The 13,805-nt window shown below is 37.0% G+C and overlaps 2 protein-coding genes across 9 annotated transcripts in view; one reads left to right on the top strand and one right to left on the bottom strand.

Annotated features, from left to right (window-relative positions):
• SGCE (sarcoglycan epsilon) overlaps positions 1 to 7,734 on the top strand; it is a 28,265-nt gene extending 20,531 nt beyond the window's left edge. For 2 of the 6 annotated variants that reach the window (XM_068673982.1, XM_068673978.1), the window contains 5 exons: positions 890 to 1,101; positions 1,825 to 1,851; positions 2,585 to 2,773; positions 4,599 to 4,642; positions 5,468 to 5,571. In XM_068673982.1, the coding sequence (XP_068530083.1) occupies positions 890 to 1,101; positions 1,825 to 1,851; positions 2,585 to 2,773; positions 4,599 to 4,642; positions 5,468 to 5,514 (519 nt within the window). In that variant the 3' untranslated portion in view covers positions 5,515 to 5,571. Of the gene's footprint in view, positions 1 to 889; positions 1,102 to 1,824; positions 1,852 to 2,584; positions 2,774 to 4,598; positions 4,643 to 5,467; positions 7,381 to 7,427 lie in introns of those variants that run through there. The other 4 variants (XM_068673981.1, XM_068673983.1, XM_068673979.1 and 1 more) reach the window with 4 other exon arrangements.
• Positions 7,735 to 9,546: 1,812 nt separating this feature from the next.
• The window catches only part of CASD1 (CAS1 domain containing 1), a 33,162-nt gene continuing 28,903 nt past the window's right edge, over positions 9,547 to 13,805 (bottom strand). For all 3 annotated transcript variants that reach the window (XM_068673976.1, XM_068673975.1, XM_068673977.1), the window contains 2 exons: positions 13,541 to 13,633; positions 9,547 to 12,453 (listed from right to left, as the gene is read on the bottom strand). In XM_068673976.1, the coding sequence (XP_068530077.1) occupies positions 12,187 to 12,453; positions 13,541 to 13,633 (360 nt within the window). In that variant the 3' untranslated portion in view covers positions 9,547 to 12,186. The remainder of the gene's footprint in view (positions 12,454 to 13,540; positions 13,634 to 13,805) is intronic.

The following is a 13,805-nucleotide window of genomic DNA, read 5'->3' as shown; positions in this document are numbered from 1 at the left end:
ATCTAACTGAAGATAACAAGAAAAGAACCAGAAAATGAAGAGGTGATGGAACAGGCAGTCACTTAAGTGCAATATGAAGTTCAGCAACTACACAGTTTGTATTTCCAGGAACTTTAGATACAGACATTAAAAATATGTATTAGTGGCAAGGAATGCAGTCTTCTGAAATTTAGTTGAATTAGGAGGTAGAAAAACCTTTGAACTCTGGGTATGATCAACTAAATACTCGTCTGATGATGGCACGCTTCCTGCATTGGGTGGAAGGGGATGGCCTAGAGCTGCTCAGCCCTCAGCAGCTCAGGTGTTGCCTCTTGCTGTTTGTAACACTCGATATTAAAACTCAGTGGGACCCGACGAGGAGGAAAGTTACACTCCTCATCTCTACCACCTTCATACAAGAGAGGGCAGTATTGTTATTTAGGAAGACTAGAAAGAAGTCGATTTATTCATCACAAATCAGTTTTGCTGTTCAAAAAAAAAAAACTAAACAAAAACTGAACTTTTACTCAAATAGCATTTGTTTGTAATAATCCAAAAATTAATCTGTAAAACCAAACCAACAACCAAACAAAAAACAACAAGAAAAACCCAACAGTATCTCTGGTAGGCACAAAAGTAACCTATGTTACCTTGTTAGTAACAATATGATAACGTAATATTAGAAACTAGAATATAGATAATATCTAGAAAGTTTTGATAAACTGTAAGATTTTATTGTTTAAAAAAAGTGACTGGACAAAAATGTATAGAATTTGTCAAATGTTATTGTGTAATACAGGTTCTTTTCTGTGTTTTCATTGATTAAGTACTTCCTGGTTTTACATTCTCTTACTTTGTTATGTAATTTTCTTTTTTTTCTTTCTTATTTTTTTTTTCCCCTGGCTGTCAGGTTGACAATACCAAACAAGTTTCCACCTTTCAGGAAGTGATTCGCGGAGAGGGGATATTACCTGATGGTGGAGAATACAAGCCACCTTCTGATACACTGAAAAGCAGAGACTATTACTCGGATTTCCTAATTACACTGGCAGTGCCCTCGGCAATAGCACTGGTGCTTTTTCTAATACTTGCCTATATCATGTGCTGCCGACGGGAAGGAGTGTGAGTACTTTAACACACTAATTAGTAATTGTACACTTTTCTAAGATTATAATGCATAGAAGACTATTTGTTAGAAGAATTCCATTCACTTCATTAAAAGAATAAATAAAACATGCCAAAAGACATCTGTTTTGAAATATCGAGCTATTTGTCATCTAATCACATACAGTAATTTCCAAGAGAATGCATACAGGGACTTTAATTATTCTAGTTGAAAGGGTTAAAAATCTCCACATAAACCTGAAATTTCTTGCCCCCAAACATATAAAATACTAATAAAGGATCACTGGTTCAGTACTATTAAGTAATTTCTAAAATGCTAACTTTTATAAAATAAATCTGCTTGAGGATGTGAACTGAATTTAGACATATAATAAAAGAGGTAACCGTAAACAGAAAGCAGCAAGTAACGCAATTTCTGCCATTTCTTACACAAACTACAATTTCATTTTGTCACAGAATTTATTTTAGCCAGAAGCTTGTTCTTTAACTTGCATTTTCATTTCTACGTGTGTGTGTCTGTGTGTCTGTCATCAGTACCCCATCTCTGTACGTGCGTTCATCAAGGCCTTGCCATAAACCCAGTTGCAAATGCTGCCAAGTTGCATTTAGCAGTAACATTGTCAGCATTTCTATATCACGTACTATTTTCATCATCAGATAGACTTAATGTTCCAACTATCAATGCTATTATTTAATTCATAAATTTTGTTTTGTTTTTAGGGAAAAGAGAAACATGCAAACACCAGAGTAAGTGTCTTCTTTCCTGTTATTTTTCTTTTATCATTTAATTTCCATTTTCAGTAGCTTGTCATGCTTCATACATGTGTGTCATAATCTTCTTTCATTCTCTCTAATCCATGGTTTAATTCATAAATGTGAAAGCTGCTTTTAAATCAGAGTCTTGGTGAGGCTAGAAGATCAGAATAAAAAGGGTTTGAAATTAACAACTGTCAGTTCTGTAAATAAATTAGTCTGTAATAAATTAGTTCTGTTAAGAATAAATATCTTAAAATATAGTTTATTCTCCTGATCGTTGGACCTCCCAGTCTGTATCTTCAAAGTAGTGGACAGGAGAAGGAATATCCTGGAAGGTGTCCAGTGGCTACAGCATAGAATGTTTTAAAATTAATTTTCTTTGAAGTTTTTTGGATGTACCACATGAATCAGGAGTTACCAAAAGTTTTATTTGAACTGCAGCAAATAAATGGAAAAATAGCAGTAAATTGCACAGTATTGGATCCTATGCAAAATACTTCTCCAGACAGCAGAGTCTAGTAGAATAATTACTGCCTTCAAAATGAAATAAATCCATTATTTATTAAATTAACTATGGAAGGGTTTGCTGTAATTGCTGCACTATGGAGTCTGTAGCATGCATTAGTCCTTGTATATTTTTAAAAAATAATAATTGTAAAAGTCTTTCAGTTTAGACAGAGCACTTAAAATACGTATTTACTATTTTATTTCCTTTTTGACCTAGCATCCAGTTGGTCCACCACAGCGCTATACAGAAATCGACTAAAGAGCTGCGCGACATGTCTAAAAACAGGGAGATAGCCTGGCCCCTTTCCACACTGCCCGTGTTTCACCCAGTTACTGGCGAGATTGTGCCACCCCTTCACACAGACAGCTACGACAATACTAGTATGCCGCTGATGCAAACACAACAGTAAGTATTTTGATTATTTATTTATTTATTTTTTAATACTTATTATGTTACACAATTTAACTCTGGAATGTGTTTGTTGTGGGGGTACCAGTAACGACTCCATAGTTCAGGATTGCTCTGACGCTTGCATTTCAAGCAGAAATAAAGGCCCACTGTGATAGAAATAGATGACTGGATTCCAGGCTGCAAACTTGGCAAGAAGCTTTGTATGGAACAATTACATTTCTGCATATTTTGGAGAAAAACTACTTTTGACAGAGGAATCAGAACTGTTCCTTTTTGGAAACCCTATTTCTTAGTATGTGTCTTTGGAGTTCTGTTATAAAAACAACACCGACCCCGTAAAATCCCAACTTTTTTAGTATTTAGCCATGTACCTGTCAGGGATGGTTTGTGTCTGAAATGTTAACATTGCACAGAAGAGTGTTTTCCATTATGCTGATAGTAAATACAGGATTACCAATGAAAAAGTAACCTCAGCCATCTCCACTGTTGCCAAGACAGAAACCAGAAAAGTAGTCATTTTTATTTCTTAAAGTGCATTTATCGAAAACTTTATGAAACTATTGAGACAAAGTCATCTAATGCTGTGCATATTTTCCAAGCCAAACAGGTAGGCAATGCTGCAGGAAAAAAAAAAAAAAAGACATTTCTGGAAGGGTTTGGCTGAGTTGTCAGTAGTTGAGCAGATCTGAGAAAACGGCCTTAGAGGTGACTGGCATTACTCAGTGACAAGGCACTAGCTCAAGTTGGTAGCTCCTCAGCTGATGGGCCTGTGTGAGAGAGGGAATGGCACAACCGTGATGATACTGGTCCGGTGCCAGCACTAAACTGGCCCCAATTTGCACATGGTTGCCCCATGTTCCCTTCATAATGTAGATAATGTGCTAAGTATTTTCTTCTCCCTGTCCCTAAACTAAGTTCTACAAAAAATGTCTCCAGGAAGTATAGCTGTATAAATGACCCCCTGTACAGCTGCGGTGTTATTTTTACAGTTTGTTCTTCTATTCACAACAGCAGTTTTTAAAATAAAGCCAAAAGGTACGGTAAAAGAAATGAGGACCTGTGAGCGAGTATGAATTTATGCCAAATGTACAGGGAAGTTTAAGAGGTGATGCAGGATCAAAATGATACTTCCAGATGGTGTTTTCCTTCTTTACTTCACACACCTGGACCATAACACTGTAAAAACTTTGTATTTGCCTTTATTCAGATGATTAATTCCAAAGAAAGCCAACCTTGTGAATATTTATTTATTTTTTTTAGTGGGGGTGCTGGAGCCTGTGCCAGAGGCTTTCTGAACTTGTACATACAGTTCTTAGCCACTTCACCTTCATTCCAACCCCTAATTCCTTTCCATAAAAGCACCCTTAATATCTGGTACCTGTTAAAATAGGCACTTAAGCAAGGCATAAAAACGTGACTTTGGCTTGATAAGTGAACTAGTCAGATGTGCAAGACCAACAGAACATTCATTCATTCTGCAGTCAATAATTAACTTGCAAAGACCTTTTTTATATCCATCACTTACAAAAACTGAGCTCTGCATAACATCAGAAGCCTGTTGTTACCTCTGGTCTTTCACCAACTTTGAGCCTTTGAGCCCAGTTGACAAGTAAAATCACAGGAACTACTCCTTAAAACTAACTTTTTTATTGACTTAGCTGGCTTTTGACAATTAGATTTGCATAGCAAAAATTGATATTATTGCTTCATAAGCAAAACCCCACAAATTTTGGCTAGACATATTAAACTTTTATGCATAACACTTCAGAATTTGTATAGAAGGTTTAAAGTTATTAATTAGTTGTTTTTTTTTTTGTAGGAACCTGCCACATCAGACTCAGATTCCACAGCAGCAGAGTGCAGGTCAGTACTGAAAAATACTGTGACTATTACGTGACTGGTGGGCAACCAAAACACGTACAGTCCATGTATGGTGGAAAACATTTTCAAAAATAATGAAGTATGAAAGGATTGTCATTCCAGATGTTTTTAGATACATCATTGGAAATTTTGGTATAGGATTGATTGAACAAGTAGGAGGAATGCTGCATTAGGACTCAACATGTGACACTGGAATCTGGTACAGCTGTGTTAGAAAACTCCTCATAGAAATCATTTTCTACTACAGCAGGAAACTACAGCCAGATCCCCAAATGCAGTTACACTGCTCAGATTCTCTAAAGGTTAATACAAAACCAACATTTCTAATTCCGGCCAATACCAGTAAAGCTCTGAAGAAGAAGCTTTTTCTATGCTGTTAACATAAACAATGGATATTGGGGAATTTGTGGTGAGACAAATATCCATGCTGCTGGTTTCCAGTGTCTTAGTCATCACTTTTGCACCATTTTCACCAATGGTAATGTGTGCTGACTGGGGCTGTGAATGGTTCCCCTAAGGCTGATTGTTCCCTTAGTTATCTGTAAGCATATGGGAACTGAGGAGGATATGGTTTTAGCCATGTGGGAAAGGGAATAAGGATCTTATAAGGAAAAAGTAAAGGCCAAAGTACAATTTTTGAATATTCAAAGAGGTGTTTAGGCAAAACTGTAGATACATATGTATTGAACACAGTCTGTAAATTACAGCTCTGAGAGGAACATTTGTTCTAAGTTAGGAGTTATATAAGCAATTTCTTCGTTTTCATTCAAAATCCTTCTTCTTCATTACTGCTTTCGGGGATTAAAGGAGAATTTCGTATGACAACATTTAAAAGATTTGAGGCAAGTATATAGTAGATGCTTCTGCACACGTTTGTTTTTTTGCTTAAATCTGGAAGTTAAAAGCATTAAAAAAACAAACAAACAAAAAAAAAACCACCTTACTGTTGTTCTACTAGCTTTGCCACTTGTGTGCTTTATTATAAATTTACTGGAAATGGTGGCTGACCCTGGAAGTATCCATCTGAAGCCTCCAGCACAGGTTTGGTTTGAAATTTAGCATATTCTCAATGATCAATTTGGAAGGCAAAATAAAAATGTCACCCTGTCTAGCATTTCTGTTACAATTGTCTAGCTATAAGAATGCCAGTCTGCCTTGCAGTAAAAAGATGCAAAATCTCTTGGTAGTACTGTGTATGGTGATGGCAGTGAGAAACTTTAAAAGAGGTTATGATATGTAAGCTACGATGGGCTTGTAACGTGCAAATCGTGCTGGAGAACTGCCCAAAAATAGATATTAAAAATCCTCCTCCATGTGTGTTTTCTAAAGGACATTATTATGGTAGAAATCACTCTTGGCTCTTCTTAAACAGAAGGCAGATTTTAAAATACATTAAACCAAAAAATTCTCTGAATTGTGAATTGCTTCACAGGTTCCAAAATATTCCTGTCATGGTTACTTGGCTTTGAACAGCTTTTCAGGCAAAGGCTGGTTATGTTAGTTACCTTTTGTCATGTCCGGGTGAGCTAAATACAGCTGCTCCTCTCTATTCGGCACAGACACCGCCTGTGACAAGCTCTCAGAAGTGGCAGGGGAGGGTGTAAGGGGACAGACATTTCCCTGGATTTTCTTAGTTGACAATGACACGTTCCTTTGTAACGCAGATGTACAGCTGGCACTGCGAGCCAGCGCTTTCCTGACATGAGAGCATGTGCCCATAGCAATTTGTCTCCTAAATGGAAATCCCTGACTTGTACTGTCAGAAGGTGAGACCTGGAGAGACGTTAGACATAAAGTAAAACTTGGGTGTTCCTAAAACTCTGAGCAGCATCAGTGCAAACCCAGCAAATGGTTTTATTGATCTGTTCAAATAAAACTAAACAGAACTAAAACACTGAAGGTAAAACACACAAAAAACTACAGCACTACACTAGTTTGATTTTCTTCCTTTCCTATGGAGAATTCCCCATGATACATTCAGACTGCTAACATACTAACAGCCACCAGCATGAATAAGAGGATATTTCTATTTCAAACCTTCAGGCAGCCATACTCAGTATTTAATTTCAAGAGCAGAGGGTGTCTAATAATCAAAATCCTATTGGGGAACTATTTGAACCCCCAAAGAAACAATAAATCTTTCTTACCTTATATAAAAATATGGGAACTGGACTTAATTGCTAGCATAATGCTCAACTATTTCACAGTTAAAACATAACTGGGAAGGAGTTGTATGAAAGGTGGCAACTCACATCTGAGTTATCTTAGCATAAGACTCCTGAAAACTGCTACTGAACTCCAATCTGAAAAGGTTTATTAAGTTTTATTTTTGTAATTGTTTCTGCTATAGATCAGGAAAATCCATGGTCACTCTCTCAAGGTGGTTAGAGGAACTAAAGTATAGGATTTTCTTATGATGGAAAAGAACGAGTAGTGCATGTACACTATACACACCATTTTCCATTTTGAGTTTCGCAGTCTCCCAGTGAAATGATCCAAAGTAGAAAGATGAATTAATTCCCTGTTAAACTGTCTTCTTCCACATCTCTCCTTTCCCAAAAGGAACCAAGCAAAGCTTTTTTGTCTGTGCTGTCTCCTGCTTCAGGTTGTACTTGTACCATTGTTTCTTTCTGTTGATAATTCCAATGTGCTTGTTGATAAGGGGCTAATAAATCGTATTTACAGAGTGTGCTACCAGTTGATAGTTCGATATTGTTGAAGTATCACCTGCAATTGATGGATTATATGAACTCTTATCTATTTACAGGTAAATGGTATTCCTGAGGAAAGAAAATTAACAGAAGCGATGAATTTGTAATCAGAGAAAGCAGGAATTGTCCTATTCCTTATCTGTTCTGATTGATGCATGAGTTTTCCTGGTGTATATTGTGCATGCCCACAGTATTAAGCTGATTTCAGTGCCAGAGAGTACAATCACTTCCATATAACTAATGTACTGTATCTTTTTGTACTTTGGACATTTTGGACAATTTGTAAACACTGATAACTTTTTATATTTGTTACATTAAGAAAATAATCTTTCAAATGTATGTATTAATAAATATCAAACTTTTTTCTGTCTCATGATCTCTCCTGAAGGTTTTAACAGGGAAATCAAAACTTCAAACTAAGCAACAGATTCAAAGGATTGTAGAGTCTGTTGTATGGGATGATATAACTTGCCTTACAGTTGCACACAGGAAGTGTTGTATAAGCATGGAAGCTGGTGCAATATGATGCTCAGAAGTAGTATTCCACATCTATTAGGCATTAATTTTGTAGAGTTGATAAAAATATAATGAGCAAAGTTATTTTTGAAAGAAACAAACACAAAACCTAAGCTATTCATGTTGAAAATGGGCCTTGTTGCTTTACCAGACATTTAATGTATTTGACGACTTGTAAGCAATAAAATTTAAAATCTGTCCATTCATTCATCTGATTATTTTAAAAGAAATTCATCTGAATTGAGGTTCCTTGTTTTTCACTAGATGGTGGTAGTTGAGCTCAAGTGGCTTTTTTGCATTTAAGTTTTTCTGATGCTTCCCTAAATCCTCAAAGACAGTGTAATGTAGGACCTAAAGGGCTCCAGCTGTCACAGTCCGCACCAACAGTTCTTGACGTTTTACCTTAAAGTGTCACCATTTCCAGCTGACACTTGTGCTTTGTCTTTTTTTCTCCCTGTAATGTTTTCTCTTTCAGAAGCTGTCTGTTCATTGGGACATTGCCTTTTAAGCACAAAGCTGTATCTGCTTAGAATTGCTCTGTGCTTGGCTACGTTTTTGTGGCTGGGGTTTCCCAGGTCTCTGCTAAGAGAAATTCTGACTAATTTAGGAATTCAAGACTGAGCCTAAGAAGAGACTTTAAAATTGAGTTACTACACTGTATAAAGACCAAAGTAGTCAGTTGCTGGTGTTTCCCCCTCCTATCCCTCTTTTTATTACCCTGTTCCTTGAAAACACAAAAACTTATTTCAGAAAAAGCGATCATTTTTAAGCCTTGGACTTAAATACAACTCCTTGGCCAGTAATTAAAAGAAGCCCCCAGATTCTTTTTAGACACGTTTTGTACAAGTGTAACAACTGCAGCAAAGTATGTACTGAGTGCTCAGGCTGGATGACCGCATCCACTTTGCATTGCAAACAGGACAAACCCAACTTGTTGTTTATACTTGGATGTTGCCTAACTTCAAAGGTCCTATTTTGCAAAGCTGCTCTGAAGGCCAAGCGTAAAACTGACCACTGAGTCCGTTTCTGAAACAGCTGAAATAAAGAGCAACTCGTCCTTACTTTCCAAGTGGCACACATCACACCTAGCTCATTCAGATCGTACCAAGGAAGAGATTTCATCAGGCTCCTAAGTGAACATTCTGATCTTCCAACAGCTTTGCATGACCATCGGGGGGAAGTAAATCAGAAAACCAGCTAATGAACACTGAGATGGATGTTAAATTAAAAAATTACCTTTTTTTTTGCCAAGCTGTAACAATTTTGAGTAAAATCAGCATTTGGGTTTCGACTGCTAATTTCAAATGTACGAGCTGTCAGTGCTCTGAAACAGAAATGAATGGAATGGATTTTAAAGTGATTTATAGTTGACTGAATATTGTAAATAGTATTGGTTTTGGATCACGACAATTTCTGGTAACTTCAGGATGATGTGACAATCAATTAAATACCTACTGAGCTACTCCCTTCTTATTTGTACTAAGATAGAGGAGTGCCAGGCTATTGAAGGCAATTTCTAAAGCTGCTGTGTATGTGCATCAAGGATCAGGTTGTACCAGCAGGTGCTCCGTGTATTCTGAGAGGACTCTGATGATGTAGGTGATGGATATTAAGCACACCTGAAACTATTTTATGCTTGAAAGCATCAGTCATTTGAGGTAAGTTTAATAATAAATTATTTATTTTTACTTATTAAAATAATTACCACAGAAGCATAGATTTATAAAGCTAGCTAAAGACACTTAACAAAGAACTAGAAATAGTTAAAATTGGTGACAGAGTGGTACGGTCACAGCCTCCTTCAGCAATGTACAGTGACGGTGGGAACTGGTATTGTAATGAGACTGTTGCAACCACATGAAGTAGAAAGCACTACGGCTGTCTTTGTAAATGTACAGAATGTCAAATCTAATAAATAGGAAAAACGTCAGTGGTGGCTTTGCCTGTTTATTACCTAACAGTCCCCGGACACCTCTTTGTTATGGCAGCAGGGGTATGGATAGGAGTAGGTGGTACACGACCCAGGATTGAAGAAGGGGCCCTGACTGCACAGGCATGGGGCTTCTGGTGTGGTGGAGAGGAGGAGAGAGCATTTACAGCTCTTAGCTCAGGTGCCATAACAGCCCCACACCTCCTTGTGTACTCAGGGAGAGGAATTCACCCTCTGAAGCTCCTCCTATTAACTACTTCGTGGGGGACCTGAATAGGTAAACTCCAAAGCGAAGTTCCTTACCACAAGGAACTGCAGCCCAGCTCGAGTCAGGCCATAAGAAGTTTTTCCTTCATCGATGCCGCTCCCATTACAAAAATAAGCATCCACAGCACATTTATTTAATGTTTAAATTACTTCATATTTGTACATAACCTGAAAATATATTTATCCCACATACAGTAAACAAGTGCATTATCTCAAACATTAAAAATAAATCTTTTAACCAAATCTGTACAACAGATAAATAAAATTATATCTACAATACTTAACTTGTGAAGAACAAAACAAAAATTATCCCCTCAAACTCACATTTCGCCGTTACCCTAATACTGGCACAGATGGTTACAGATCCTACGTACCAGTGTTGACCTATATCATTTCTTCCAGTATCCAGTAATATACTTGTCAAGGAGGATAACTTTCCAAACATTGGAAATAATGTACCAAAGAACAAACAGCTCAGTATCTTGCCAACAGCTTCAAAACATCTGGCAGACTTAGTAAAACTGCTGAATTTGGGGGAAGTGATTTCATTATTTTTTTTTATGATGAATAATCACTTGTAAAAAGAAATTATTCTCTTCACCGAAATCAAATTTGGAGCCATTCTTTCATTTTTTTTTTTTTTTTAAACTGCCATTGGTGTCTCTTTTTCCATGATTCAACTGGGACAACATCAAAAACATCCAGTATCACTTAGGATTCTTACTGCTCATGAACATACATAATTGCACATATGCTGGGATAACAATATTGTAGTCATGTTTTTGACTGCTAAAAAGTAACCAGAACATGATGTAAAAGAAACAAGGTCAAACTATTACTTGAACAAAAACCACAATTCAGGGGAAATTACCATGACTTCACCAAGTGGAACTTAAATTCCAGCTTGTCACTTGCACAGATTTTCCTTTTTATGCCAAAGACTGGGTTCAGAGTTCAAATTGTGGTAATGAACAGCACTGCTGAAAAGGGTGGGGAAAAATGTTCCTCCAACAGCTTCAATCTCATTTGATTCGTAATTTTGACACCGAACCATCTGCAAGCAACAGGATGTCTGCTCAGTCCCTCTTCCTCATGGTACCAACAGATTGACTCCCATCCTTTTAAATGAAAACATCATCACAAGACAGAATATGGCACCAGTTTCCTAATCAGACCTGGTTCAAGGTCACTGATGGCCTAGAAAGGTTCAAAGATCACTGTTCCCCTGTTCTCCCATTTCCTTAAGATCTGATGAAGCGGATATGATGGATTTTGTTTGACTGGAAAAAGATGGAATTTCTCCAGAATTTTCCAATATTCAGCTGAGAAAACTATTCATCTGGTTGTCCACTGAGACTGCACAGAAAGCACCGCACATAGGCAAAGAACTTCAGGGGAAAAAAACAAATCAAATATTTTCTCTGTATATTTAACAAGAGTTTCAACCTCATAATTCACCATATTTCCTGGAAATGTCTTAAAAACACACGTTATGTAAAGTTGTACGTAATCTTAAGTCACTGAATTGGTGATGACTTTCTATTTCCACATATAAAGGGTTTCACGTAGCATATACAACCTCCACCTCAAACAGTCCCTCCTGAAGAAGTTACTGCTTTGTTTAGGAAAATGCCCTGGTTTACCAGAGAAGTAACCTCATGCTCCACACCAGCTAGCAGTGCCAATTAACTAAGGATGGCAGGTGTGCTCTCTTCTTGCTCCTTGCTGAGAGCGTGCGTTACCTACATGCAGCCCTCTGGCAGCAGCCACTCTTCATTCATTGACCCAAGGCGTGGGTAATTCCACCACAGGCGCGTGATGCTGCTGTGCCATTTCACTTCACCTCTTTTGTCACGTTTAAACAGATATGTAAACAGAAATATATCCAGTAGAAAAAGACTCATTTTCACATGCGATTCTGTACAGTGCATTCTTGTTTCTGGGATTCTTCGAGAATGCCATTTTCACACAAAATATGTACATTTCTGCTATTTACATTTTCCACACTTCATGTCCATGTCTTCCTGTACTTCCAGCTGAGAACTTCTGTTCAGGCAGATGCAAAATAAACCTGAAGAAAAGTTTTCAAGAACCTTTTCAAGTTAATGCCTTGACTGATCTTGCATTGCTGAGAAGAGGAGGAGTCCGAAAAAAAATCCAGCTATGCATAGCAACCTTTTTAGCAGAGTGGAGTTATCTTTAGGTACCATGATCTGTGCTAGATCGTTAGTGATCTGAGAAATTTCATGTGCCACACACACAAATATGAAAGTGCTGACAATAACATTAAACATCGGATATCCAGGAATGAGCACCAAGATCCCCTTTGTGTCTGCTGCCAGCCAAATGTGGTATTGGCAAATGAAAAGCTGCAAGAAAAAATAAAGTGTTTAAAAATACTCATATATATATATAAATTTTTTTTTTTGCTTATATGAAGAACACGTATTACTACTGCATCAGGTGACACAACGTACTTCTGCTCAAGTCAGACAAATAATGTACTTTCAGGAGCTGTATTCTACATGTCTTTGCTATAAGCCACCTCAGACGAGGCCCAGCAAGGCCTAGCAGACTATTTGCCTGGTACAGTGCACAGCAAAATGAGTTTGCTGAGCTCTTACCTGAATAAGGCATAAGGAAGCATCATTTATATTGTATGAGAACAGATACACAATTTATATTGTATGTGCTCAGCTACTGCCCCTCTGCTGAGGGACTTACTCACGTACCCGCAAACAAAAGGCAATGCTTTAACTGCTGATGAACGTGAAAGCCCCTGGAGCTGACAAGCACCTTAAAGTTCACCATGAATCAAGATAGTGAAAACAAGATCCTTAAAAAAAATAAATGCAATCTTGTGCTACACATACACTGTATTACAGAGTTTCTCCTAATTTTTTCATGTAAATTAATTTTCCTTCAAAAAATAAATTGCAGTAATACAATAAAATTAAACATTTAATATTAATAAAGAGCAAATAAAATGGAAAGCAAGATGATTCCAAATGTTTCAAAATATTCACTCAATGGAAGAAGAAAACTTGCTCTAAGAATGGTTTTGCTTGTAAAGATACATTTCTTTATTAACGCAGCAAAGCTTTCTAAGGCAAACTTTTTTATAAGTGGGATTATACTAGACAATATAATTAATGCTGATTCAAAAATCACTTCAAATGTATCTTCCAATTGCATACATGCCACAGCTTACCTCAGCATTAAGCCCCAACTCTCACAGCCTTAGTCACCACCCCCACAACAGCATAAGAGATAAATAAGATCGATGCTCTAAGACTGCTATTTCAGCAGGGATTTCTGAGTGTGGATGTAAGTTACAACACTAAAACAGGTCAAGTAGGATTAAATAAAGCAATACATGAATTTGGTACTTATCTTAATACTTCAATTTGCATAACAAAACATCTTTACATTTCTAAACTGAAATTCTTTGCTTACCTCTAGAGAAATTTTGCCAAACCAGGCAAAGAATGAGCTATATACAGATCGGACATATCCAGGAATGTTCCTGATGAGGATGAATGCTAAAATCTTAAGAAAGAAAAAAAAAAAAAACAGAAAGAAAAAGAGTGACTGTGGGTGACAAGTAGGTCACACACACACACACAAAAAAACTTTACTAATTTTAATCATACTAAAAGTGCATCATAAGAATATTTATTCTCTTTCAAATCTAACATATAAATAGTTTATCCTTGAAGTC

The sequence above is a fragment of the Anas acuta genome, chromosome 2, assembly GCF_963932015.1.
Source record: "Anas acuta chromosome 2, bAnaAcu1.1, whole genome shotgun sequence".
Lineage (NCBI taxonomy): Eukaryota > Metazoa > Chordata > Aves > Anseriformes > Anatidae > Anas > Anas acuta.
The sequence above is the reverse complement of the archived record's forward strand: the minus strand, read 5'-3'. Positions and strand labels throughout refer to the sequence as shown.